Source organism: Tachyglossus aculeatus, chromosome X2, assembly GCF_015852505.1.
Source record: "Tachyglossus aculeatus isolate mTacAcu1 chromosome X2, mTacAcu1.pri, whole genome shotgun sequence".
Classification (NCBI taxonomy): domain Eukaryota; kingdom Metazoa; phylum Chordata; class Mammalia; order Monotremata; family Tachyglossidae; genus Tachyglossus; species Tachyglossus aculeatus.
This window is the reverse complement of record NC_052100.1, coordinates 1788552-1815283: the sequence shown is the minus strand read 5'-3', so window position 1 is coordinate 1815283 and position 26732 is coordinate 1788552. Positions and strand designations below refer to the sequence as shown.

Sequence of the window (26732 nt, the reverse complement as noted above, 5' to 3'; positions counted from 1 at the left end):
TCCTACTGGCCTTGCTTTCCTCCCTCCCCAGTCCTTGATCCTCTTCCTCAGCGTGGTCTAGTGCATAGAGCACAGACTTGGGGGTCAGAAGGACTTGGGTTCCAATCCTGACTCCTTCACTTTGCTGTGTGACTTTGGGCAAATCGCTTTTCTATGCCTGTTATCTGTAAAATGGGATTTGAGACCGTGACCCATATCTGGGACGGGGACTTTGTCCAACCCAATTAGCTTGTATCTAACCCAGCGCTTAGAACGGTGCCTGGCACCATTATTATTATTATTATCATCATCATCAATTGTATTTATTGAGCACTTACTGTGTGCAGAGCACTGTACTAAGCGCTTGGGAAGTACAAGTTGGCAACATATAGAGACAGTCCTTACCCAACAGTGGGCTCACAGTCTAAAATTATTATTGTTCCTCATAGGAGATAGAGCCTACAGCCTTTTGATTCAATAGTTTATTAGCTTTTTCACCTCTTTCATTTGCCCTCTACTGGGTAAATTGGTTGTGAGCAGGGATTCAGGGTTTGGGGAGGGAAGGGAAGTTGGGTAGGATCAAGTATCCCTGTCTCTATCCAAAGTTTCCCAGCTGGGGCTGTGTCTGGGCCTGTGTCCGTTGGCTCTCGTTTCCCAGGAGAGGCCCAAGGGGCTGACCACCCCCCTTGGGCCACTAGGCATCGACTCAGGGGATGGGCCGGTGGGGACAGGGGGGAGTGGTGGGACCGGAGACCTGGTGGGGGAGCTGGGAGACCCTGGGGACTGGGTCGGGGGGCTGGAGGGGCCCAGGGCCTGGGCCTCCCCCTTCCGGAGGTTCAGAGTCGTGTTCAGCTCCTGGAGAAGCTGCTCTTCGAGGGAAGTGGGCACGAGGAGGCTCTTCCTGAGCGGCGAGGCGGACGGGGTTTCGGGGTTTCCCAAATCCTGCCCCAGGGAGCCCGCCTTGCTGAGTGGGGGCCGCTCCCCCCGGAGCTCCTGACCCCGCTCCAGGGACCGGGACTGCCCGGCGGGGAGGCTTGTGGGGGTGGAGGGCACCTCTGCCTTGGGGGTCCTGTCTGGTGGGGGTGGGGGGTCCCCGGTCAGCTCAGGGAAAGCCCCCACTTCCTCATAGACAGGCTCCTCTTCCTCTTCTTCCTCCTCCTCCTCCTCCTCTTCCTCCTCTTCCCCCTCCTCTCCTTGCTCTTCCACAGAGTCCTGGGACAGCTTCAGGGGCTTGGTGGGGAGAGAGGTGTCAACATCAGGGGAGGCGGGCTTCTCCCCTCCACCCCAGATGCCCCTTGCCGCTTCCAGAAGGTGCCCACCCCTCTCCTTCCGAGACCAACAGAACGTGGGGTATAGACAGGCCCCTTGTCTCCACACAGTGGCACAGGATGCCAGGCGGGAGGGACGAGCACAGGACGAGCACAGGGCCATCACAGACTGGGCCCCTTGGGGGCCGAAGGGGGGCATTCAGAGGGCAGGGAGAGGACACAGTACTCACAAAGAACATGGACAGAGTCCTCCGCTTGTGTAAACGACGCTGGGTGCAGCAGACGGAAGAGACACAATGAGTGTGGGGCACAGGGGATCCAGAGCACAGGAGCACAGAGAGGGCAGAGGGAAGGGGCAGACATGCCAGGGAGGAGGTATGGAGGATGGAGGGAGACATGCCAGACCTTCCCTCCGTCCTCCATCCCCAGCTCAGAGGTAGGGACTGGCAAGCGAGGGTGGAGCTGGGGCAGAGCCCGTACCAGGGTCTGGTTGGCGGACAGCAGACTGGCACCACTGTCGTCCCCATGGATGGGCAGCAGGGGCATCGTCCCAAACTTCTGCTTGGCCAAGTCGGACGAGGAGCGGCGACGCAGGACCACGGGCTGCAGGTCATCGTGCTGTGATGGAGACTGGAAGTGAGTACCCTCAAGTGGACTCAGGGCAGACCCACTTGGCCCAGAGTTGGGGGCATGGGGCTGGCACCGAGGGGTGGGCAGGATGCCTGGGCATCGGGCCCTCAGGTGGCATTGGAGTCAGCCTGGCTGGACACTGAGGAGGCTGGGATGGGGGCATGGGCATTGGCTCACCTGTGCTTTGAGGATGCTAGTAGTCCAGTCCCACATCTCCTCCTGGTCTGTGCAGGCCAGGTAGCTGCGGGGAGAAGAGCGAGCAAGGGAGGGGATCGCCCACACTGGGAGAGGATGACAAAGGGGATGAGGGGGTTCTCCAATCCTAGCTTAAGGGGAGCAGTGGGGAGAGGTAAGTGAGAGAATGGAAGCCGCGTGATATAATGGAAGGGGCCCAGGCCTCAGAGACAGAGGACCTGAGTTCTAAACCCGGCTCCGCGGCTCCTGTTTTATAACTTTGGGCAAGTCGCTTATCTTCTCTGTTGTCTCAGTTTCCTCATTTGTAAAATGAGGATTAAATACCTGTTCTCCCTTTCCCCTTAGACTATGAGCCCCATACAGGCAGGGACTGCTTCTGGTCCGCTTATCTTGGAGGTATACCAGTGCTTTGTACGGTGCTTAGCAAATATCATCATTGTTATTATAGACAGCTGAGGCAGCGGCAGGGAGAGGCAGAGAGAATTGTGTGTGGAATTGGGGAGCCAGGATGGAGATGAGGGGACACAGATACTCACAGTTGCAGTTTCTCCAGGATCAGGGTAAAACCCCACCTAGGAGTTAAGGGAAAGAAAATGTGTTGGGAAGGTGGGGGTCCAAGTGATCCCTAACAACAGTCTCGCAACTCCTCCTGTCTCCAGGACATCTCTACAATGATTGCCCACCTCACCTTAAACTCAATATATCCAAAACTGACCTCCTCATCTTCCTTAATCCTGGCGCTGCCACTTGCCTACTCTGTGACCTTGGGCAAGTCACTTAACTGCTCTGTGTATCACTTTCCTCATCTGTAAACTGGCCATAAAATACCTGTTCTCCCTCCTATTATAAATTATTGCTTGGCACATAGTAAGTGCTTAATAAATACCATTATTATATATTATAAAAAATGTATTTATATTAATGTCTCTCCCCTCTCTAAACCGTAAACTCGTTTTGGGAAGGGAATGGGTCAACCAACTTTGTTGTACTGTACTCTCCCAAGCGTTTAGTACAGTGCTCTGCACACAGTAGATGCTCCATAAGTACCATTGATTGATTTATTACTTAGTCCATGAGCTGCATGTGGAACCGGGACTATGTCCAACCTGATTATTTTGTGTTTACCCCAGTGCTTAGTACAATGCTTAGCACATAGCATTTAACAATTATTATTATTATTCCTTCTCAAACCCTCTTCTCCATCTAACTTTCCCATCGCAATTGACATCACCATTTTCCCTTTCACTAATCTTGTAATTACCCTTGGCTCCTGACTTTCTTTCCATTTTCCACACTAACACTCAATCTCTCTCTGAATCTAATCGTTTTTTTGTCCACAACATTTCCCGGGTCTGTCCCTTCCACTCCATCCAGTTACCATGCCAGCCCAGGCGCTTGTCATATCTGGGTTAGACAATTGCATCGGCCTCCATGCTGGTCTCCCCGTCTCCAGTCTCTGCCCCCATTTCCACAGCGATCATCTCAGCGCTTCCACATTCACAATCTCCCATTTAACTTTTGTACATGTTGTTTTACGTACTTTGCATTTAAGCACTTCTTTCTTCTATTTCTAAATTATTTTGTGTCAACACTAGACTGTAAGCTCCCCTAGGGCAGGAATTGCATCTGTCAACTGTACTGAACTCTCCCAAGTGCTTAGTACTGTGCTCTGCAAAAAGTAAAGGCTCAATATCAGTAATTGATTCTCCCTATTTGTAAATGATATCATGTCAGTCTCCCCGACTAGACTGTAAGCCCCAGAGGGAAAGAATCATGTCTACTATGTTGCATTCTTCTAAGCTTTTAGTACCGCGCTCTGCATACAGTAGACTGAAAGTTCTTTAAGGGCAGGGATCATGCCTACTAACTCTATTGTACTCTTCCAACGCTCAGCACTCAGGAGGTGCTTAGTAAATACTGTTGATTGATTACGGGGGGAGGGCAGGCAAGTAGGTGGGGTGGGGAGCATGGAAGGCACCCAGCTACTTACGGACTGGGTGGTTTCAGCTTCCGGCGGATCCCCTGGTAGACCTTGGCACCCTCCAGAGACCACTCCCGCTCCGGCTTACTGCTCTGCGGACACGGGGGTCAGGGACCACGGCTGGGTCTCCTGCCCCGGGCACCCCGCTGGTTGGGGGTGGGGAGGGGCTCCGGGGATCTTTGGTGGGTGTAGGTTCCAGGGGGTGCAGAGGGGTGACCCTTATCTCCGGAGCAGGTTAGGTATAGGGTCACTGGGAGCCACTGGGGGGGCTCTGAAAGGGGGTCCATGAGGAGGGGAAACAGCATGGAAGGTTTCTGGGGAGAGGATATGGGGTGGACTCTGGGAAAGGGGTTGGAAGGGGTTGGAGAGGAAGTTGAAGGGGGTCTAGGAGGGTTTGGGGAGGAGGTTGGGAGTCGGGGGGAAGGGGTTACCCTTTTCTCCTTGAGGAGCAGCAGGCAGCGCCCCCTGAGCAGGAAGAATCTCTCTTGGAACCGGTTCCCCAGAAGCCGGGGGGGGCTCCTCTCGGCACCGCAGCAGCCCCACCCGGGGACTCACCCGCCGGGCTCCTGGACACAAATGGGCACGAGGGGAGGACTGTCACAGGTGGGTAGGGGCAAGTGGAGGGAGAGGTCACCATAATGGGCAGATGGGGGCACAGTCACAGATGGGTTGGGAGTGGACATTCTTCGAGGGCAGGGATCGTATCTATCAATGAGCTCACCATAATGGGCAGACGGGGAGGGTCGGGGGCACAGTCACAGATGGGTTGGGAGTGGACATTCTTCGAGGGCAGGGATCGTGTCTATCAATGAGCTCACCCAAGCGCTTAATACAGTGCTTTTGCAAAAAGGAAGCTCTCAATAAGGACCATCAATCGATTTGTCTATTTGTAAATTATTTTGTGTTAGTCTTCCCCACTAGAGGGCAGGAATCATGTCTACTAACTAATAGTAATGGTATTTGTTAAGTGCTTATTATGTGCCAGACACTGTACTAAGCGCTGGGGGGGATACAAGCAAATCGGGTTGGACAGTTCCTGCCCCATATGTGGCCCTCCATCTCAATCCCCATTTTACAGATGAGGCAGTCGAGGCCCAGAGAAGTGAATCGACTTGCCCAAGGTCACACAGCAGACAAGAGGCAGAGCTGGGATTAGAACTCGTGACTTTCCGACTCCAGGTCTGTGCTCTATCCACTATGCCATGCATTGTACTCTCCTGAGGTTTTAGTGCAGTGCTCTGCACACAGTAGACTGAAAGCTTCTTGGGGGCAGGGATTATGCCCATAGGGAAGGCACTGTCACAGGTGTGTGGGGGTGGGCACTACGCGGGAGAAGGGGGTCTTCTCAGTGCAGGGGTGGGGAGTGTCTCACCAGTAAAGAGGCAGCCAGCATAGGCTACGGGCACCTTGTGCAGCAGCAGGAAGGCGGAGCCAGGCTCTGACAGTTGGCACCATTGCAGGGCCTGTTCCAATACTCGCTCCTTGGGGTGCAGGGGCCGTTCTGGGGGTGAGGGCGGTGGGGTCAGGCTGGGCCCCCACCCTAACTTCAACCTGCACCCAAGCCCTCCCCAGAGATCTCCTTTCCCACTCCCCAGAGACATCTCAGGAAAGGAGAGCCTCTTCCCCGCAACTAGTGGCCCAGAGAGGAGGGGTAGGGAGGACCCAGGGTGGAAGTGGGTGGCTGGCCAGGATCCCTTCTCTGACCGCCCGTCCCCCCACACCTCCCCAGCCCCTACCTCCCGGGAACCCTGCCCCCCTCACCGAGCTCCCCATGCTCCCGGATTTCAAAGGTTAGCCACAAGTCAGGACCCGGCACTGTCCCTCGCATCTCCAGAACCTGGTTGGCTAGCTCCTCGGCGGTCAGGGTCGGGGACACCTGGGGCAGACGGGTCAGGACTTGAGTGACAGCCTGCCCTTCCCGTCCCCCCCAATTCCACTGACTCCCTCTGCCCCCTTCCTCATCCCCTTTGTCCCAGGACTGACCTTGAGGGTGACACAGGTATCCGGCCCCCGCTGCTCCAGATACACCTCCATGATAAGGTCACCGGCCTGGGAGAGCTGGAGGAAGGAGGGAGGGGGCACCCTGGGGTCAGTTCCCTCACAGCTTTCCTCTCACTGCCCAAATTCCTCATAAGTTCCTCCTGGCCTTTCAGATGCCTCGTCAATAAAAAGAATGGCAGTAATAATAATAATTGTGGTATTTGTTAATAATTATACTACTTGCTAAGCGCTAACTAAGTGCCAAGCACTCTGCTAAGCACAAGATAATCTGGTTGGAAACAGTCCCTGTCCCACATAGGGCTCACAGTCTAAGTATGAGGGAGTAAGATTTATTCTCCATCTTACAGATGAGGAAACTGAGGCACAGAGAAGTTAACTGACTTGCTCGAGATCACACAGCAGACAAGTGACAGAGCTGGGATTAGAACCCAGGTCTTCTGATTTCCAGGTCTGTGCTCTTTCCATTAGGCCACACTGCTTCCCAGTATGCTAAGCGCTTACTATGTGCCAAGCACTAAGTGCTGGAGTAGAGATAAGATAATTGAGTAAAAGGCAGCTCCTGAATCACGTAGGGATTACAGTTTAAGTAGGAGGGAGTAGAGGTATCAAATCCCCATTTTACAGATGAGGAAACTGAGGCACAGAGTAGTTAAATGACTTGTCCAAGGTCACATAGGCAGGTGAAGCAAAAGGAGCATAGCCTAGTGGAAAAAGCACATATTTTGGGGATCAGAGAACTTGGGATCTAATTCCGACTCCACTGCTTGTCTGCTGTAAGACCTTGTGCAAATCACTTCACTTTTCTGGACCTCAGTTTCTTCATCTGTAAAATGAAGATTAAATCCTAATCAGACTGTGAGTCCCACGTTGGGCAGGAACTGTGTCCAACCTGATCTTCTTGTATCTATCCCAGTGCTGGATACAGTGTCTGACATATACAGCGTGGCTCCGTGGAAAGAGCACGGGCTTTGGAGTCAGAGGTCATGGGTTCAAACCCCAGCTCCGCTAATTGTCAGCTGTGTGACTTTGGGCAAGTCACTTAACTTCTCTGTGCCTCAGTTACCTCATCTGTAAAATGGGGATTAAGACTGTGAGCCCCCCGTGGGACAACCTGATCACTTTGTAACCTCCCCAGTGCTTAGAACAGTGCTTTGCACATAGTAAGCACTTAATAAATGCCATTATTATTATTATTAAACAGGTGTCATTATTATTGTTATTAATATTCATAATAATAATGGAATTTGTTAAGTACTATGTGCCGAGTGCTGTTATTTGACAGAGCTGGGATTAGAACCAAATTCGTCTGACTGCCACTCCCGTGGTCTTTCCACTAGGCCATGCTACTTCCCAATGTGAATAGAAGGCCGGATCCTTGCCCTCAGGGAGTTTACAGTCTAGCTCTAAGCAGCAGTGTGGTGTCACGGGGATGGGGAAGAGAGGGAAGGAGGAAGTGAAGGGAGTCTCCAAGCTGGGGAAGGGAAAGATGAGGAGTCACGGGGAGCAGCTCAGGGGACCAGGGTCCAGTTACCTGAACATCCTTCCAGGTGGTGATAAGACTGATCTCCAAGTCGATCTGGGCCATCTGGTCAGCATCAACCTGTGGGCAAGCAAAGCCATGGGCCCCTAGGCTGGCAGTAGATGGGGCAGGGAGGGGATCTAGGGGCACTGGGATGGGGGAAGTTGTTTGAAGTGGCCTAAAATATCCTCTGTCCACCTTGGGGCATTCTGGTGTAGGCCTCTGCTCTAGAGGGACCAGATTGATGCTGCCGGAGTCAGGGAGGGGACGGGGACAGAGAGAGTTGGGGGGAGGATGAGGGGCTGGGGACAATCTTCTGTGAATGAGTGTGGGTCTGTAGGGTGACAGCCCAGAGGTCGGGGTATTAGCATGGTTTAGTGGAAAGAGCCCGGGCTTGGGAGTCAGAGGTCGTGGGTTCTAATCCTGGCTCTGCCACTTATCAGCTGTGTGACTTTGAGCAAGTCATTTAACTTCTCTGTTCCTCAGTTACCTCATCTGTAAAATGGGGATTAAGTCTGTGAGCCCACATGGGACAACCTGATTACCTTGTATCTACCCCAGAGCTTATAACAGTGCTTGGCGTATAGTAAGCACTTAACAGATACCATCACTGTTATTACAGACCGGAGGATGTTGTTGGGGTGGGGGGGTCACTGGGGGTTGGAGGATGTCATTGGAGGCCGCACAGGGAAAGTGGGGGGGTGGTCACTGGGGGACTGGAGGGTGTCGGTGAGGGTTGGAGGTGATTGGTAGGTATCAGTGGGGGTTGGAGGGAGTCAGCATTGGTCATCGGAAGCCAGAGAGGGGATTGATGGGGGTTACCAGGGACCAGATGGGGTCAAAAGGAATCACCAGGGAGTCAGTCGGGGTGACCGGAATCCATAAAGGTTCACTGTGGGCTGGTGAAGGTTGGTAGGGGTCACTGGGGATTGGAAGGGTCAATGGGGGCCACAGGAGGCCATCAGGGTCCTCAAGGGTCAGCGGGGTCCGGCGGGTCTCACATCGAAGGCAGTTGCATAGCTGTCGATGAGGTCCTGCAGGATGTGGACCTCATGTTCCCCGCGACCGTCGGTCTGGAACAGGCTGGGGGCGAAGAGCAGCGCCAGGTTCCGGGAGCACATGTGGTTCAGGGCCGCGCACTTCTGCACCCTAGGGAGGGGCGGGGAGGGTGGCATCAGAGCAGCCAGACCGGGGGCTGGGGACAGCTCAGCCGAGGGGCTCCCAGCCCCCACCCCTCCTGCTGGGGCTGGGAACAGTGCTTCATTTGGCTTGGGCCCAGAGTGTGGCCACCCTGAGGAGAATGTCCCTACCCGCACCCCCCATAGCCCGCCCCCATCCCCACACAGGGTAGATCTAGATCTGGGTCAGAGACTAAAGGGTAGGATGAAAGGAAGGGAGAGGGAGACCAGAACTCTGAACCCTCCGAGTGACCAGGCCTGGGGGCCTTGTAGGAGGGGAGGTCAAGCAGGGATGTCAGGGGGCACGGGCCATCACTTACCTGTAGAGATGGCCGATGAGGGTAGCGAGAGTCCGGCGGTTCACCCTGGGCAGGCTGCCAATCACCTCTTTGTATTGCTCCAGCCTCTGAGCCTTCTGGGGGTGTTCTGTGAATGAAGCGGGGTCAGAGGTGATTCTGGAAATTCCCCTGCAGCAGGGCTTGGTTCCCGTTAAACACCCACCCCAAGTCCCCACCCTTGGGGCACTGGAGGTCCCAGGGAGCTACCTGCGGCCTCCCTCCAGCGGGGCAACATGCGAGCTGAGGTCACGGGGTCGTCCAGCTCCCGGAAGAAACGCTTGAGCGTGTCGGTCACGTCCTCGACGAAGTGCTCCCCCGGCCTCAGCTTCACGGACCGGGCATCTCGCCGGAACTCTTCCAGCAGCCGACGGCTCCGGGCCCGTGCCCCGCTTTTCCGGTACACCCCCTCCAGGCGCAGCCCTGCGGGCACCGTGGGTCACCCCTGCCCGGTCCGGCCCCGGACACCTCTCCTGGCCCCACCCAACCTTCCAGATGCACCCTTGCCAGTCCATGCCCATCCCTCCTGGTGCAACCCAGCCAGCATCACAGGCCATGCGGGTTCAGGGCACTCCCACCCTCCTGGCCTTGCCCACCTCCAGGCTCATTCATTCAGTCATATTCATTGAGTGCTTACTGTGTGCAGAACACTCTACTAAGCACTTGGAAAGTCCAATTCAGCAACAAAGAGAGATAATCCCTGCCCACAGCGGGCTCACAGTCTAGAAGGGGGAAGACAGACATCAAAACGAATGAATGGGGCCGGCCCCAGGTTTTCCCGCAGGGCAGTCCCCTCACCGTGCTGGGTGATGAAGCTGATGCAGGCGTCCACGATGATGGGGATGTCCCCCCGGCTCAGCTGCTGCCCCTGGAGGGCATTGCCCCGCCCACCGGCTGCCCCCTCGATGGCGGTGCTCCAGCCTGTGAAGTCCAGCCGCCCTTCCGCCTGCAGGTAAAGGGTCCTAGGGCCCAGCGGGGAGAGCTCGGTCACTGCCAGCCTCGGGGGTCAAGGGGTCAGGGGGTGGATGGGGAGAGGCCTAGCCATCCATGATAATAATAATAATAATGGCATTTATTAAGCACTTACTATGTGCAAAGCACTGTTCTAAGCCCCGTTTTACGGCATTTATTAAGCGCTTATTACGTGCAAAGCACTGTTCTAAGCGCTGGGGAGGTTGCAAGGTGATCAGGTTGTCCCACGGAGGGGTTCACAGTCTTCATCCCCATTTTACAGATGAGGTAACTGAGGCAGAGAGCAGTGAACTGACTTGCCCAAAGTCACACAGCTGACAAAGGCTAGCTGGGGTTCCCCACGCCGCCAGCAGGTGGCGCCAACACCCAGGCCACAGACCTGGTGTTGGATGGGAAAAAAGCTTGGCTCCCGTAATAATAATAACTAACAGTAGTAATTAATAATAATAATCGTACTTGCTAAGCACTTACTGTGTGCAAAGAGCTGCCCTAAGCGCTTGGGAGAGTACAATATAACATCAAACATTCCCTGTCCACAACAAGCTCACATAACAACACTTATTAAGCGCTATGTTCCAAGCACTGGGGTAGATACGAGTTAGGTTGGACACAGTCCTCGTCTCCCATGGGGCTTACACTCTTCATCCCCATTTTACAGATGAGGTCACTGAGGCCCAGAGAAGCAAAGTGACTTGCCCAAGCTCACCCAGCAGACACGTGGCAGAGCTGGGATGCCCGGGGCAGGCCAGCTTGGGGATAAAATTTGCTCCCATCCACATCCCATCCAAGGCCCTACTGAGAGCTCACCTCCTCCAGGAGGCCTTCCCAGACTGAGCCCCTTCCTTCTTTTCCCCCTCGTCCCCCTCTCCACCCCCCCATCTTACCTCCTTTCCTTCCCCACAGCACCTGTATATATGCATATATGTTTGTACGTATTTATTACTCTATTTATTTTACTTGTACATATCTATTCTATTTATTTTATTTTGTTAGTATGTTTGGTTTTGTTCTCTGTCTCCCCCTTTTAGACTGTGAGCCCACTGTTGGGTAAGGACTGTCTCTATATGTTGCCAACTTGTACTTCCCAAGTGCTTAGTACAGTGCTCTGCACACAGTAAGCGCTCAATAAATACGATTGATTGATTGATTGATTGATCCACAGCATGAGTCCTCCACAAAACCCTCAAAGACTGGTGGTTGCGGGTGTTCCCTGAACCCTGAGCTCCGAGGAGCCTGAAATTCTGCTCCTGCTGCCACAACCCCCTGCTGATTTTGTTTCGTGTATTTGCCTGTATTGTGTTTTTATTTTTCATCATTCTCCATGAGCCTCTGCCCAGTCCCTTCCCCCTACTTATACTCTTAGCTTGTGAGCCCTCCAAGGACAGTGATCTCATCTAATTCCCACCTGCATATTCTCTCCCAATCAATTGTATTTATTAAGCTCTTACATGTGCAGTAGGGCACTGTACTAAGTGCTTGGGAGAGCATAATATAACAATTGGTAGACACGTTCCATGCTCACAGTGAGTTTACAGTCTAAAGGGACTGTAAGGGATTAGTGCAGTGTTTAGTGCAGGGTCCTGAAGCAGTAAGAGCTTAATAAATAATAATAATAATGATGGCATTTATTAAGCGCTTGCTATGTGCAAAGCACTGTTCTAAGCGCTGGGGAGGTTACAAGTTGATCAGGTTGTCCCTCGGGGGGCTCACAGTCTTAATCCCCATTTTACAGACGAGGTAACTGAGGCACAAAGAAGTTAAGTGACTTGCCCAAAGTCACACAGCTGACAATGGGTGGAGCCTGGATTTGAACCCATGACCTCTGACTCCAAAGCCCATGCTCTTTCCACTGAGCCACTTTTACTACCTCACTACTCACCTTCCCTTCTCCACCAGGACGAGGTGCTCCTTCTTGTCCGGGGAGTCCGTAGCGGGGACGATGCCTGGGGTGGAAGAGAGGGATGTGGAAGGGAAGAGACCTCCCCTCTCCTCCTCCGGTCCTGTACTGGATCCCCCTACCCAACCGCAGCCACCCCCGGCTCCCTGCTTACTGATCTCCTGCAGCCGGCGGAGGTGAATGGTGTCCTCTGGGACTGGGGGGCCAGGACCCGTGGCCGGACACAGGAAGAGGTGGTCCCCACGTAGGACGGCGAAGCCAGACAGCCAGAGGCCGGGGGACAGTGCAGCCTGAGAGGGTGAGCGTACCCGCAGCCGTCCCACACGCACCAGCCCCGGGCCCAGGAGCTGGTGGCAGCTCAGTGGGGAAAACCACTGCAGCGTTGGCAGAGCGGGGAGATTGGGGGGACCGGGAGAGAGACAGGGTGGGAGAGGAGAGACAAGAAAGCCAAGGAGAGAGATGGGAGATGAGAGGAGTTGGGGGGAGATTGGTGGATGGACAGGAGAGGAACACGGAGATGGGGAGGGACAGAGAGACAGGGAGGTGGGTGGAGAGACAAAGAAGCCAAAGGGAGACAGGGAAGAAATGGGGAGAGACAAGGGGAGAGATGGAGAGAGGCAGAGGAGAAAGATGAAGAGTCCCAGGGAGATGCAATCATGGAGCAATAGGGAGAGGCAACAGGTTGGATGGGTGAGAGGACGTAAAGAGATGAGCAGAGATAGGAGACATAAAGCGAAATGGATCAGGTCTGACTGTCCAGCCTGGCAACCAGCACGTACTTCTTCCGGGTGTCTTGGTACCTATGCTGGGCTGACCAGGGGCTAGGTGGACCGCCCAGCTCAGAGATACTAGGGCAGTGGGCCTCCCAGATCAGAGGTGCCAGGGCTATGATGATAATAATAATAATAATGATGATGGTATTTGTAAAGTGCTTACTATGTGCAAAGCACTGTTCCACCCAGCACAAATAAGGCCTGGGGAACAGAAACGAGTGAAGGGGAATAAGGGCACCACGGTTGAGGGCGAGTCTGAAAAGATGGGGTGGGGTGGCTGGGAGGACTCTCACTCACCCGACCCAGGGCGCTGGTCCAGGCCTCGAGGCTGTCAGTACCGTCGGTTCCAAAATGCTGCACCCGGCCCCCATCCAGGGTCAGCTCAAAGAAGAAAAGGGACCTGGGGACGGAAGAGTTAGAGAGAAGAAGAGGAGTGGCTGTGAGGGGAATCTGTGGGGGCCATCCAGGAGGCAGCATGGGGTCTGGAGGGGCCCCCTCTGAGGGGCTTACCTGTCGGGGTCACTGGAGTCCACAGGTGGGGTGCTCACCCCCAGGCTCACCACATCCTGGGGCCGGAGGAGGCCGAGTCGCTCAGAGCTGGTCTCGGAGGCGAACATCTCCAGGGCCGCTCCCAGGATGCACCACAACCGTGGTGGGGCTGGGGCGAGGGGGTCGTCTACACAACCGCTCCCCCACCCCGGATCCATCGGGGGAGTCCCGCACAATCACCCTGCCTAACCCCAGCCTCCCCCTCCCTCCCTCTACACCCCCTCCCCAATGGCTGCCGGTCCCCCACCCCTCACTCACTGTCACGTCCCCGGTGTGGGGGTGGTCCGGGTTTGCTGCTGACCGGGCTGCAGTGCAGGTGACCGCTGTGGGTGGCTGGGACCACCACCTCATTGTACACGCCGGGGGTGGTGTCTGCCGGAAGGGGGAAGACTCAGTAGGAGAGTAGGGGAAAAAAGACAAGAGAGCAGGGAGGCAGGGCAGTGGAGGGCTCTCCCCAAACTTCAGAGCTCTCTTGGAATCCCACCTCCCCCAGAAGATCCTCCTGGATTCATGGCTCGGCCTAGTGGGTGCCTACTACAGTGCCCTGTTCGAAACAGACATCTAGTACAGAGCTCTGCACACAATAAGCCCACTACACTTGCCAGCATTCATTCAATTGTATTTATTGAGCACCTACTGTGTGCAGCACCACCTGGACATTTTTGCATGCACAAACACAACACACACACACACACACACACACACACACACACACACACACACACACACACACACACACACACACACACACACACACACACACACACACACACACACACACACACCTGGCTTAGTGGAAAGAGCCCAGCCTTGGGAGTCAGAGGTCGTGGGTTCTAATCCCGGTTCCACCACTTATCAGCTGTGTGACTTTGGGCAAGCCCCTGAACTTCCCTGTGCCTCAGTTACCTCATCTGTAAAGTGGGGATGAAGCCCCACGTGGGACAACCCGATAACCTTGTATCTACCCCAGTGTTTAGAACAGTGCTTGGCACATAGTAAGCACTTAACAAATACCATTATTATTATCAATATATGCGGTCTACTATTTAAACACCATCTATTCCTTATCCATTAGTACAGTACTCTGCACGCAGTTGGCAGTTGGACCTGCTCGCCCCAGGAATCCCTAGGAGAAAACCTTTAACCTCTCACTGTGGGCAGGAAATGTATCTGTTATACATTTGCTTTGTCTCTAAACTGTAAACTCATTATGGGCAGGGAACATATCTGCTAATCCAGTGGTATTGTACTCTCCCAAGCGTTTAGAACAGTGTTCTGCATGTAATAAGTGCTCAATAAATACTATTGATTGATTTATTACTCCCCCAAGCACTTAGTACAGTGCTCTGCACACAGTAAATCCTCAATAAAAATGATTGATGGATTATTATTATAATTATTACCTGGAGGGAATAGGCTGAGGGAGCTGCCGTCAGCACAGTGGGGAGGCCAAGTCTCCCCCTCCCCACCGGGGTCCACAGAGAAGAGACCGGTCACCGTCTTGATCAAGTTGGGGCCCGTCACAGCCGTGCACAGTGCCTGGGACAGGAAAAACATCACCCCTCATCCCAAGAGGATCTGGGCACTGCTGCCCCCATACCCCTTTGCACCCAGGGACATCTCTCTCTCAAAGGCCCCCTCCCCATTGCAAGGAAGGGCCCCTGGCTCACACTGGATTCCCACCTTGGAGACCCCACCTCTCCTTCCCTCTCCCCAGCTCCCCGGCTGCCCATCCCACCCAACCTGCAGTAGCTGAGCGTGGTCGGGATGCTGGGGGTGGGATCCCCGGAAGAGTCCGAGCCTGTATTTGCGGGAGATGAAGTCGCCCCGGGGCCCAGGGGCAGCATCGGGTTGCAGGCCACCCCCGGGAGGCAGAAGCCCTGCCCAGAAGCGGTTGGCTCGGTCATTGCCCAGGACGATGAACAGCTAGTGGGGATGGAGGTTGATAGAGGCAGAGAGGTCAGGGATGGCAGAATAATAACTAATAATAATAATTGTGGCATTTGTTAAGCGCTTACTATGTGCCAAACACTCTTCTAAGCCTTGAGATAGATACAGAGTAATCAGGTTGTCCCACGTAGGGCTCACAGTCTTCATCCCCATTTTACAGATGAGGTAACTGAGGCACAGAGAAGTTAAGCGACTTGCCCAAGGTCACAGCAGACAAGTGGCAAAGAGGGATTAGAATCCACGTCCTCTGACTCCCAAGCCACTAAGCCATGCTGCTTCTCCGGCAGAAATAATAATTATGGTATTTGTTAAGCACTTACTACGTGCCAGGCACTGTTCTAAGCGCTGGGGTAAATACAGGGTAATCAGGTTGTCCCACGTGGGGCTCACAGTCTTAATTCCCATTTTACAGATGAGGCAACTGAGGCACAGGGAAGTTAAGCGGCTTGCCCAAGGTCACACAGCAGACAAGTGGTGGAGCCGGGATTAGGACCACAACCCGTAAGGTGTGGGGGGGGGCTCCTTGGTGTCCCCCATGTCCCGCAGCCCTCCCTGTGTCCCCCCCCACCCCATCACCTCACCTGTACGATCTCGTTGGTCCAGACACTCGTGTCCAGCTTCAGACTCTGAACCTTAGAGATGCCCGAGCCCAGAGCCCGATGCTGGCCTGAGGGAGGGGTGGGCGGGAGGGCCGGGGCAGGAAAGGAGGACACTGGGTCCTGCCCCAGCCCGTCCCCATCTGCCAGTATTCCACAGCCCTCCCCCAGTCTGCATCCCTTCTCCTTACATTTCCACACTCTGGCATCTCCCACTGTCCCCCCTCCTCTGCTGTCCAGCCCTGCCGTGACCCCCTGACACCTCGCCAGGCCCCTACATCTGTGCCCCCTTATCTTACCCCAGCCAGGGGTTTCCGACCCCCCACCCTTCCACCCCTCTGATCTCCCACGCCCCCCCGCATTCCCATCCGCCCAATTCCCAGCTCCCCGGACTCCTGGGTCCCTGGCCCGACCTGCGCACTGTTTGCAGATGACCACTCCCAGATTGACGGCTGCCCAGTCGGGCCTAGGGGCTCCACAGTCGGCACAGCGCCGATTGGCTCGGTTGGACCAGACTTTCTCCACCACTTCGTAGTCGGACAGGGTTTCGGCCACTGCCTCCTGCAGAGCTGTGGCCCAGCCCTGCCTCGCCCCTCCCGACTCCGCCGTGAAGCTGGGGGAGACCGAGGGCCAGCTCAACACGCCTGGGACCCCCCCAACCCCCTTGCGGGAGGGACTTCACTCTCCCCCCCCTTTCCCTGCACCATGGACTTCTTAGAGCCCCCCACCCTCCCCTGAGTTAAGTAGGGGTCTCAGTGGAAAGAGCATGGGCTTGGTAGTCAGAGGTCATGGGTTCAAATCCTGGCTCTGCCACTTGTCAGCTGTGTGACTGTGGGCAAGTCACTTCACTTCTCTGTGCCTCAGTGACCTCATCTGCCAAATGGGGATGAAGACTGTGAGCCCCACGTGGGACAACCTGATCACCTTGTAACCTCCCCAGCGCTTAGAACAGTGCTTTGCACATAGTAAGCGCTTACTAAATGTCATTATTATTATTATTACTATTATTTTTGTGGGCAGGGAGCGTCACTCAACCTGCTGCAGTGCACAGCATTACTGCATCCGTTGGACATTCAGTATACATACCATTCCTGTTGCCAATAATACCTGTGTTTCTATTTTGTGCTTTTATTACCAAAGCACCTTACATTAGTTCATTCATTCAGTCGTATTTATTGAGTGCTTACTGTGTGCAGAGCACTGTACTGAGCACTTGGAAAATATGACAGCAATAATAATAATAACAATAATAATTATGGTATGTGTTAAGCGCTTACTACATCAGGCACTGTTCTAAGCGCTGGGGTAGATACAGGGTAATCAGGTTGTCCCATGGGGGGCTCACAGTCTTAATCCCCATTTTGCAGATGAGGTAACTGAAGGCACAGAGAAGTGAATTGACTTGGGCAAAGTCACACAATAGAGACGATCCCTGCCCACAACGAGCTCACAGTCTAGTTATTTTTATTTAACCCCCACAGCACCCCTACGAGGTAGGGTTCTGGTATTATGATCCCCAGTTTACAGCTGGGGAAACTGAGGCACGGGATGGGAGACTGTCTTGCCCAGGGCCGCATAGGGAATGGGTGACATAGGTGGGATTAGAACCCGGGACCTCTGACTTCCAGGACCCCAGTTCTCTCATTTCTCCCCGCTGCCTCCTTCTCCCCGCTCTCCCTTCCCCCTTTCCCCGACCCCCACCTGAAGCAGCGTTGTGGCGTCAGGAGGTCAAAGCTGCGGTTCTTGGTCTCTCGGACGCTGCAGCCACGCAGTTCAATGAAACAGATCCCGATGCCCTGGGAGAAGGACTGGAAGAGAGGAAAAGGCCGGGAAGCAGAGTGAGGAGGGGTTTGGGGAGGGGAGACAGGGAAGGGGGCTTTTTGTCGCCCGCCCTTGTCCACTCCAGCCACCAGTCCCCCATACCTGCTCGCTCTTGTAGAGTCCCAGCTCCCCGGGGCTCAATGCAGCGAAGATCTTGGCCTTGTGGCCCCGCAGGTCCAGGGGGCCGGTGCGGAGGGGCTTGGGGGGCTGGGGGGGCCGGGGGTTCCCCAACAGCCGCTGCTCCTTCAGCCGGGCTTGCAAGGTGTAACACCACTTGTCCCTCAGGGCTGGGGCAGGGGTTGAGGTGGGGGGGGAAAGCTGGGGTGAACTCTCTTGGGGAGTGGGGGGTCCTCACCAGCCCTGTAACTGCCTCCCACCCCAAACCCCGCAGTGTGGTCAGCATCGGCCAGGGGCCAAGCCCAGACAGTGGACAGGCGTTGCATCAGAGAGGACGGAAGCAGGGCAGAAGATAAGGCTCTCAGTGCACTATTTCCCTTCCCCACCCTCCAACCCAGGGGTGCTAAGCCAGCCCAATCATGATGGGTGTGGGGGGGGAGAGCTAGGGGGCCTCTTTTTTATGGTATTTGTTTAGCATTTACTGTGTGCCAAGCACTGTACTAAATGCTAGGGTAGATTATTATTATTCCTGTGCTTCTTAAACGCTTACTAGGTGTCAAACACTGTTCTAAGCGCTGGGGTAATAATAATAATGATGGCATTTATTAAGCACTTACTATGTGCAAAGCACTGTTCTAAGCACTGGGGAGGTTACAAGGTGATCAGATTGTCCCACGTGGGGCTCACAGTCTTAATCCCCATTTCAGAGATGAGGTAACTGAGGAATAGAAAAGTTAAGTGACTTGCCCAAAGTCACACAGCTGACAATTGGCAGAGCTAGGATTTGAACCCATGACCTCTGACTCTGAAGCCCGGGCTCTTTTCCACTGAGCCACGCTGCTTCTCTAGCTGCAAGTTAATCAGTTTGGACACAGTCCCTGCCCCACATGGAGCTCACAGTCTGAATAGGAGGAAAAACAGGTACTGAATCCCCAATTTGCAGTTGAGGAAACGGAAGCACTGAGAAGTTAAGTGACTTGCCCCAGGTCACACAGCAGGCAAGGGCGGAGCTAGGATTCAAACCCGGGTCCTCTGATTGCCAGGCCGCTTTCCAAGATGCTTTTCAGACCCTGCCTTTAGACCCCTAGACTGAGGAGCTGGAGGGGGGGGGGGGGGCCCAGACTCTGCAGCTCCAGAGGCATCTGCTCCCTGTTCCCTTCCAGCACGTCCTGCCCACCGCCCCCCAACACACACAAACACACACACACACACACCCCACCCCCAGCCCTCTCACCCTCACTCTCCGCCCGGAACACAAAAACCCTCTGGCTAGTTACGACCTGAAATTTATTCTCCTTGTTGCTGCGGGTCATCTCTATGGCAGCCAGTGGGATCACACCCTTGGGGAAGGGGTCCTGGGGAAGCAGGAGGGATAGGACTGAGAGTGCATCCCACCCCCCCCAACTTTCCCCACCGCTCCCACCTCCCCTTTCACACGGTCCTGCCCCCTCCCCATCTAAAAGCTCGTGTCTGTCTGCCTCCCTTGTGAGGCCGGAAGCTACTTGTCTCCTACACAATATTAAATTCTTGCCATTGCATCAATCAATCATGTTTATTGAATGTTTACTGCGTGCAGAGCACTGTACTAAGTGCAATCATGTTTACTGTGTGCACAGCACTGTGCTAAGTGCAATCATGTTTATTGAATGTTTACTGTGTGCAGAACACTGTACTAAGTGCAGTCATGTTTATTGAATGTTTACTGTGTGCAGAGCACTGTACGAAGCGCTTTGGAGAGTACAGTAGAACAGATTAGATAGGTTCCCTGCTCACAATAAGCTTAGAGTCGAAAGAAAAAAAGATACTCTCCCCCATGAGGCTGGAAGCTTCATGCGGCCTAGGACCCTGTCTTCTACTCAGTATTAAATTAATGCCACTGCATAAATCAATTATGTTTATTGATTGTTTACTGCATGCAGAGCACTGTACTAAGTGCTTTGGAGGGTACAGTACCACGGAGTTGATAGGTTCCCTGCCCACAACAAGCTTACAGTCGAAAGAAAAAAAAGTGCACTCAGTAGGCATTCAATAAATAAATGTACTCTCCCAAGCGCTTAGTGCAGTTCTCTGCACCCAATAAGTGCTCAATAAATACGCCTGAAGGAATGAATGAATATTATTGTTATATTGTACTCTCTCAAGTGCTTAGTACATTGCTCTGCATGCAGTAACTCAAGAAATGCAATTGAATTAATTGCATGAATGAATTAAATTGAATTATTAATAATAATAATAATAATAATAACATTTATTAAGCGCTATGTGCAAAGCACTGTTCTAAGTGCTGGGGAGGTTACAAGGTGATCAGGTTGTCCCACCGGGGGAATCACAGTCTTAATCACCATTTTACAGATGAAGTAACTGAGGCACGGAGAAGTAATAATAATAATAATGATGATGGCATTTATTAAGCGCTATGTGCAAAGCACTGTTCTAAGCACTGGGGAGGTTACAAGGTGACCAGGATGTCCCACGTGGGGCTTACAGTCTTAATCCCCATTTTACAGATGAGGTAACTGAGGCCCAGAGAAGTGAAGTGACTTGCCCAAAGTCACACAGCTGACAATTGGCAGAGCCGGGATTTGAACTGAATTTGAATTGGCAATTGATTTGAATTGTGTGCAGAGCACTGTAGTGAGCATTTGGGAGATTACAATAGAGTTAGTAGATTTGATTCCGGTCCCCAAGGAGCTCACAATCTAGCCCCGTTGTGTTTCCCATCCCCACTCCCTCCCCCCACCCCTTCCAGCCTCCCCCAGCCCCACACGCACCTTAACACTGCCATAGTACATTAGATTCTTTCCATTGAATCTAACAAAGCGTCTCTGGAAAACGTAGTTCCTGGAAGGGAATACGTGGGGAGGGGGCGAACTGGGAGTCAGATCCCGGACCCTCAAGCAGGGATTTGAGTCACTGGGGAATTGGGGCTGGGGTGCCCCCTCCCTGGGCCTTGGTTGGACTCTCAGATCCCGGACCCTCAAGCAGGGATTTGAATCACTGGGGAATTGGGGCTGGGGTGCCCCCTCCCTGGGCCTTGGTTGGACTCTCAGAGACCTCCCCACTTCCCCATTCCCTCCGGCCCAGGCCCCCTCACCCTTGGGGAGATAACTTGTCCAGCCAGCCGCTGAGCAGGGCTGCGGGGGGCTCGGCCAGGGACGTGAAGCTGGCATAGGGGGAGATGAGATCCTCGCAGGCTTCGTCCTCGTCCAGCTCAGGGGGCGGCAGGGGGGAGTCTGCGGCGGGCAGCTCCAGGCTGGCGTAGCCCCCGTCGTCGGCCCCCCCACCCCCAGCCGGCTCCCGTCCCCTCTGCCTGGTGGGTGGGGGGACACGGGACACCTCAGGGACCCGAAAGGCCCCCTCATTCATTCATTCAATCGTATTTATTGAGCGCTTACTGTGTGCAGAACACTGTACTAAGCGCTTGGGAAGTACAAATTGGCAACAGATAGAGATGGTCCCTACCCAACACTGGGCTCCCAGTCTAGAAGGGGGAAAGGCAATTGAAGGTGGCAGTTAGGGTGGGGGGAAGGGGAAGGCCCACGTCATCCCCCGGGCCTGGAATGCCCTCCCTCTGCCCATCCGCCAAGCTAGCTCTCTTCCTCCCTTCAAGGCCCCGTTGAGAGCTCACCTCCTCCAGGAGGCCTTCCCAGACTGAGCCCCTTCCTTCCTCTCCCCCTCGCCCCCCCTCCATCCCCCCATCTTACCTCCTTCCCTTCCCCACAGCACCTGTATATATGCATATGTTTGTACATATTTATTACTCAATTTATTTATTTATTTTATTTGTACATATCTATTCTATTTATTTTATTTTGTTAGTATGTTTGGTTTTGTTCTCTGTCTCCCCCTTTTAGACTGTGAGCCCACTGTTGGGTAGGGACTGTCTCAATATGTTGCCAATTTGTACTTCCCAAGCGCTTAGTACAGTGCTCTGCACATAGTAAGTGCTCAATAAATACGATTGATGATGATGATGAAGGGGGCAAACATTATGATAAGGCAAGAAGGAAAGGGGCCGGATACACAGGTGGAGGGGATGGATTCTGAGACAAAGGGGTTCCTCGTCTAGGGCTTACCTGAATTCGGACCCCATCTGACTTGGGGCTCTGGTCCCCCATCCCTCGGAAGCACCAGGGTCCTGGGAGGAGATTGGGGTCAGACTGGTCTCTCTTGCCGCTCCCCTCCCCCGGGGCCACCGACCCCTCACCTGCTCGCGCTGGGGGGGCTGGCCCCCCAGCCGGGCGCCGTAGTACAAGTCGTTAAGGTCTCCGGAGGGCACTGTGGAGGGAAGGAGGGGGCACGGGCTTCAGTTCAGGGGGTCCTGGGAGGAGACCACTCCAGCCCCCCACTCTCTCCCCCTGGAAACCCCCGCCACCCTGCCCCCTGCCCCGGCTGACCTGGGTGGGCAGGGAACCTGGCTGGGGGGGGCCTGGGTGTCCGGCGGGATTGAGTCCTGAGTTCTAAGGACAGAAGGGAGTTTAGCAAAGTGTGGGAACCAGACTGATGAGGTGGAGGCAAGCCACTTTCCCCGTCCCTGTCGGTCCGCCCCTCTACTCACCCATCCTTGGCCCCCCGCGGGACCTCAAGAGGGCCGGACCCGGAATCCAGTCCGAGGTAGATGGCATTGGGTATCATGTCCAGCTGACCAGGCCCGCAGGATAGCCCCTCGGGGGCTTCAGGAGGGAGTGGCGGCAGTGGGGGGCTGGCGGCGGAGCCCGGCAGACGCTGTGGTGTTGGGGAGCAGGGGCCAAGGGAAGAATCGGAGGAGGGGACCTGGCCTGGTGAGGGGGGGTACCCCGGGCCTGTGGTCCCAGGGGCCGCTACGTGCTGGGGCAACTCAGGCCCTCTGAGGTCGATGCTGTGCCCTCCCTGGGAAGGGGACAGGCTGGGGAGCCCTCCACGGGCTGGAGGCGGGGGCGGGGTCCCCAGGGAAAGTGGGGCCGGGGGCTCCATCAGGGAGGAGGAGGAGGAGAGGCTGGGCTCGGAGCCACTCAGCCAGGCGAACACCGTCCGGGGCTTGGGCACCGGCTTGGAGGGCCGGGCCTCGGCGGGGAGGGGAGATGGCAGCCCTGGGCACGGCGTACCAGGCAGTGGGGTGGCCTCTGGCTCTGGCTCGGGGCCCCGTGGGGGGTCCGGACCCACTTCCTGCAGCAGCAGGCGCAGGATGCGTTTGCGGTGCCCGGTGGCGGCGATGCCCATGCTCCGCAGCTCAGCGTGGTCCAGGCCGCGGGCCGCGCCCGCCGTGTGATACCCCTTCTGCCTGAAGGCGTCTGCGTAGCGTTCCAAGTGAACCGCTGCCAGCCAGCTGGCGATGTCCTCATCCCGCGGGGCCGCCATGGACAGCTTCAGGCCATCACCTGGGGGGTGCAAGGGAGAGCAGAGGGGCTCAAGGAGCCACTTCCCCCACGCCAGGGAATCAACTTCCTACCAGGAAAATCCAGAAAATAGTAGGCATGGTAGTCGTTAAACACTTACTATATGCCAGGCACTGTTCTGAGCACTGGGGATGATACAAGATAATTGGGTTGGAAACAATCCCTGTCCCACATAGGGCTCACAGTCTTAATCCCCATTTTACAGATGAGGGGACTGAGGCACAGAGAAGCAGTGTGGCTCAGTGGAAAGAGCACGGGCTTGGGAATCAGAGGTCATGGCTTCTAATCCTGGCCCTGCCACATGTCTGCTGTGTGACCTTGGGCAAGTCACTTAACTTCTCTGAGTCTCAGTTACCTCATCTGTAAAATGGGGATTAAGACTGGGGGCCCCACTTTGGACAACCTGATCACCTTGTATTCCCCCCAGGGCTTAGAACAGTGCTTTGCACATAGTAAGCACTTAATAAATGCCATCAGTATTATTATTATTATTGTTAAGTGAAGTAAATTGCCCAAGGTCACACAGCAGACAAGTGGCGGAGCCAGGACTAGAATCCACGACCTTCGGACACCCAGGCCTGTGCTTTATCCACTAGGCCATGCTGCTTCTCCTGGAAGTGATAGGAACGATGATGGGGGTGGGGGGGAGGGCGGAGCTATCTCAAATATCCCCCACAGCCCACCACCCTTCCCGAGAACCTGGGACAGGACGCAGCCTTGGAGACTCAGAGACAAGGAGACCCAGAGACTGAAAGGCCAGAAGGCAGAGAAACCGAGATACAGAGATAAGAGACCTGGAAATCCAGAGACGTGGGAGCCTAGAGACAGAGATACCAGGAGGCAGGCACAGGGAGATAGAGACAGGGAGACAGTGGGAGAGACAGGGAGACAGGAACAGAGAGGTCAAGAGGCAGTGACAGAGAAGTCAGGAGGCAGAGGCAGGGAGGCCGAGAGACCAGAAAGCAGAGACAAGGAGACAGAAACCGAGAGATCAAAAGGCAGTGACAGAAAAATCATGTTTATCAACTCTGTTATTATTGTACTCTCCCAAGTGCTTAATACAGTGCTCTGCACAAAGTAAGCACTTTATAAATTCGATTGACTGCTTGAGACGAGGAGGCGAAGACAGGGAAACAGAGACAGAGAGACCAGGAGGTAGAGACAGAAACAGAGAACAGGAGACAGAATCAAGGAGACAGAGGCAGAGAACAGAAGGCAGAGACAGGGAGATAGAGAAAGAGAGATCAAGAGGCAATGACAGATCATTCATTCATCCATTCATTCAATCTCATTTATTGAGCGCTTACTGTGTGCAGAGCACTGTACTAAGTGCTTGGAAAGTACAATTTGGCAACAGAGACGAGACAATCCCTACCCAACGGGCTCACAGTCTAGAAGGGGGGGGAGACAGAAAAAAAAACACAAAACAAAGCAAGTGAACAGGTATCAATAGCATCAATATAAATAAACTAAATTATAGATATATGCACGTCATTCATAAAATAAATAGAATACTAAATGTGTACATATATACAGATCACCGTACCTCGTTCTCTCCTGACCCCCGGCCCACGTCATCCCCCGGGCCTGGAATGCCCTCCCTCTGCCCATCCGCCAAGCTAGCTCTCTTCCTCCCTTCAAGGCCCTGCTGAGAGCTCACCTCCTCCAGGAGGCCTTCCCAGACTGAGCCCCTTCCTTCCTCTCCCCCTCGTCCCCCTCTCCATCCCCCCCATCTTACCTCCTTCCCTTCCCCACAGCACCTGTATATATGTATTTATGTTTGTACATATTTATTACTCTATTTTTATTTATTTTACTTGTGCATATCTATTCTATTTATTTTATTTTGTTAGTATGTTTGGTTTTGTTCTCTGTCTCCCCCTTTTAGCCTGTGAGCCCACTGTTGGGTAGGGACTGTCTCTATATGTTGCCAACTTGTACTTCCCAAGCGCTTAGTCCAGTGCTCTGCACATAGTAAGCGCTCAATAAATACGATTGATGATGATCAAGAGGCGGAGACAAGGGGACAGAGGCAGAGATAGGGAGACAGAGACAGGAAGACAGGGGCAGAAACAGGGAGACGGGGTGAGAGACCCTGAAACGGACCCATGCAGGGGTACATTCACTTTCACATTCAAGAGTGAGTATCAAGCTCCCACCTCGTGCTCTTTAGGGAACTTCAGAGACAAGGCCAATCGGGGAGAGTCCCGAGGCGGAGAGACAGAGAGAGACCGTCCCGGAGACCGAGCGCTACAAAGAGCCGAGGGAACTTGCCGGCCACTGGACCTCCAGCAGATCGGTGCCCGCTGTCCAGCCCGTTCCCCTCCCCTCCCCTTCCACCTATTGTCTCCGTTCAGACTTCCTTCCTAGCCCCGGCCGGCCGCCCCCGCATCCTGTCTCCCCCCCGGCCGGCCCGGGCCCGGGTCACGGGGGAAGGCGGGTCAGGGGGCTGCAGGGCGCGGGGCGGGGGACTGAGTGGGGGCGGAGTGGACAAAGGAGGCTGGAAAATCTGGGCTCGGAGCCCCGGGCCGCTGTCACCCTCCGGACCCCCGCTCTTTGCTCCGGACAGCCAGCCCGTCCCCATCCCTGCCACTGCCCCCAACTCTCTCTGCCTGTCCCATCCTGGACTCTCCCAGCCCCCCTCTCTGGACCCTCCCTTCCCCTTGGGGGTGTCCCGTCCTCTCCCTCCCCTCCCGTCCCCCAGTGCCGCTGGACACTGACTCAGACTGTCTTCCCGTGATCCCGTCTTTCCCTCCCGGCCACGGGACTGGAAAACCAGGTGGTCAGCGAGGGCAGGAGGGCGAGGGGGAACTGGACAGAGGTGGGGAGCGTCTCCCCGGGGAAGGGGGGGGGGGCGGGGGCAGAGGGGCGGCTGCAGGGAGTGGGGGTGGGGATGGGTAGGGACTGTCTCTATAGGTTGCCAATTTGTACTTCCCAAGCGCTTAGTACAGTGCTCTGCACATAGTAAGCGCTCAATAAATACGATTGATGATGATGATGATGGGGCTCCGGACAGGGGCTGGGGGGTGAGGGTGGCACCGCGGGGGGGGGGGGGGGCATGCATAGGGGGAGCCCAGCTCCCGTGGAAGCGCTTAGAGATCCCCGGGGGGAGGAGCTGGGTGGGGCGGAGGGTCCTCACCTCTCTCCTCTCCGATCCGCTTCGTTCCCCCCGGCTGGCACTCGGGACAAGGCGCTGCCCCGCCGGCAGTCCCGCCCTCAGCCCCCTCCCACCCGCTCTGATCCCACCCCCTCCGTCCCTCCTCGGTCCTCGCCCCTTGAGCAGTGGAGGGTTGCGGGGTGGTGGGGGGGGGAGATTTGCCCACCCCGCCCCCGGACCCGCCTCCGGACACCAGAATCCCCGACTCCTCACTCTTCCCAGGAAGGCAAACCCTGGGAGTTCCCGCACAGACAGACGGACCTGCACATGGACAGACATGGACATGGACAGAGAGGCCCAGGCCCAGGAGAATCAATCAATTTATTGAACGCTTACTGTGTGCAGAGCACTGTACTGAAGCAGCGTGACCTAATGGAAAACGCACGGGCTCGGGAGGCAGAGGACGTGGGTTCTAATCCCAGCTCCTCCACTTATCTGC

General features: G+C 54.9%; 1 protein-coding gene across 1 annotated transcript; it reads right to left on the bottom strand.

Moving 5' to 3' along the window:
* Nucleotides 1-443: 443 nt before the first annotated feature.
* Nucleotides 444-23098, bottom strand: ARAP3 (ArfGAP with RhoGAP domain, ankyrin repeat and PH domain 3). The gene is given in 32 exon segments (XM_038771460.1): nt 444-1209; nt 1478-1516; nt 1728-1865; nt 2055-2118; nt 2609-2644; nt 4063-4145; nt 4485-4568; nt 4570-4619; nt 5426-5554; nt 5815-5929; nt 6037-6111; nt 7586-7654; nt 8575-8722; nt 9072-9177; nt 9297-9509; nt 9885-10048; nt 11938-12001; nt 12110-12329; nt 13026-13128; nt 13239-13386; nt 13536-13649; nt 14681-14816; nt 14961-15203; nt 15809-15894; nt 16237-16436; nt 17525-17631; nt 17747-17931; nt 18996-19116; nt 20533-20602; nt 20856-21071; nt 22159-22221; nt 22320-23098. Coding segments are annotated over 32 exon segments (5019 nt in total). The 3' UTR covers nt 444-558.
* Nucleotides 23099-26732: the final 3634 nt, after the last annotated feature.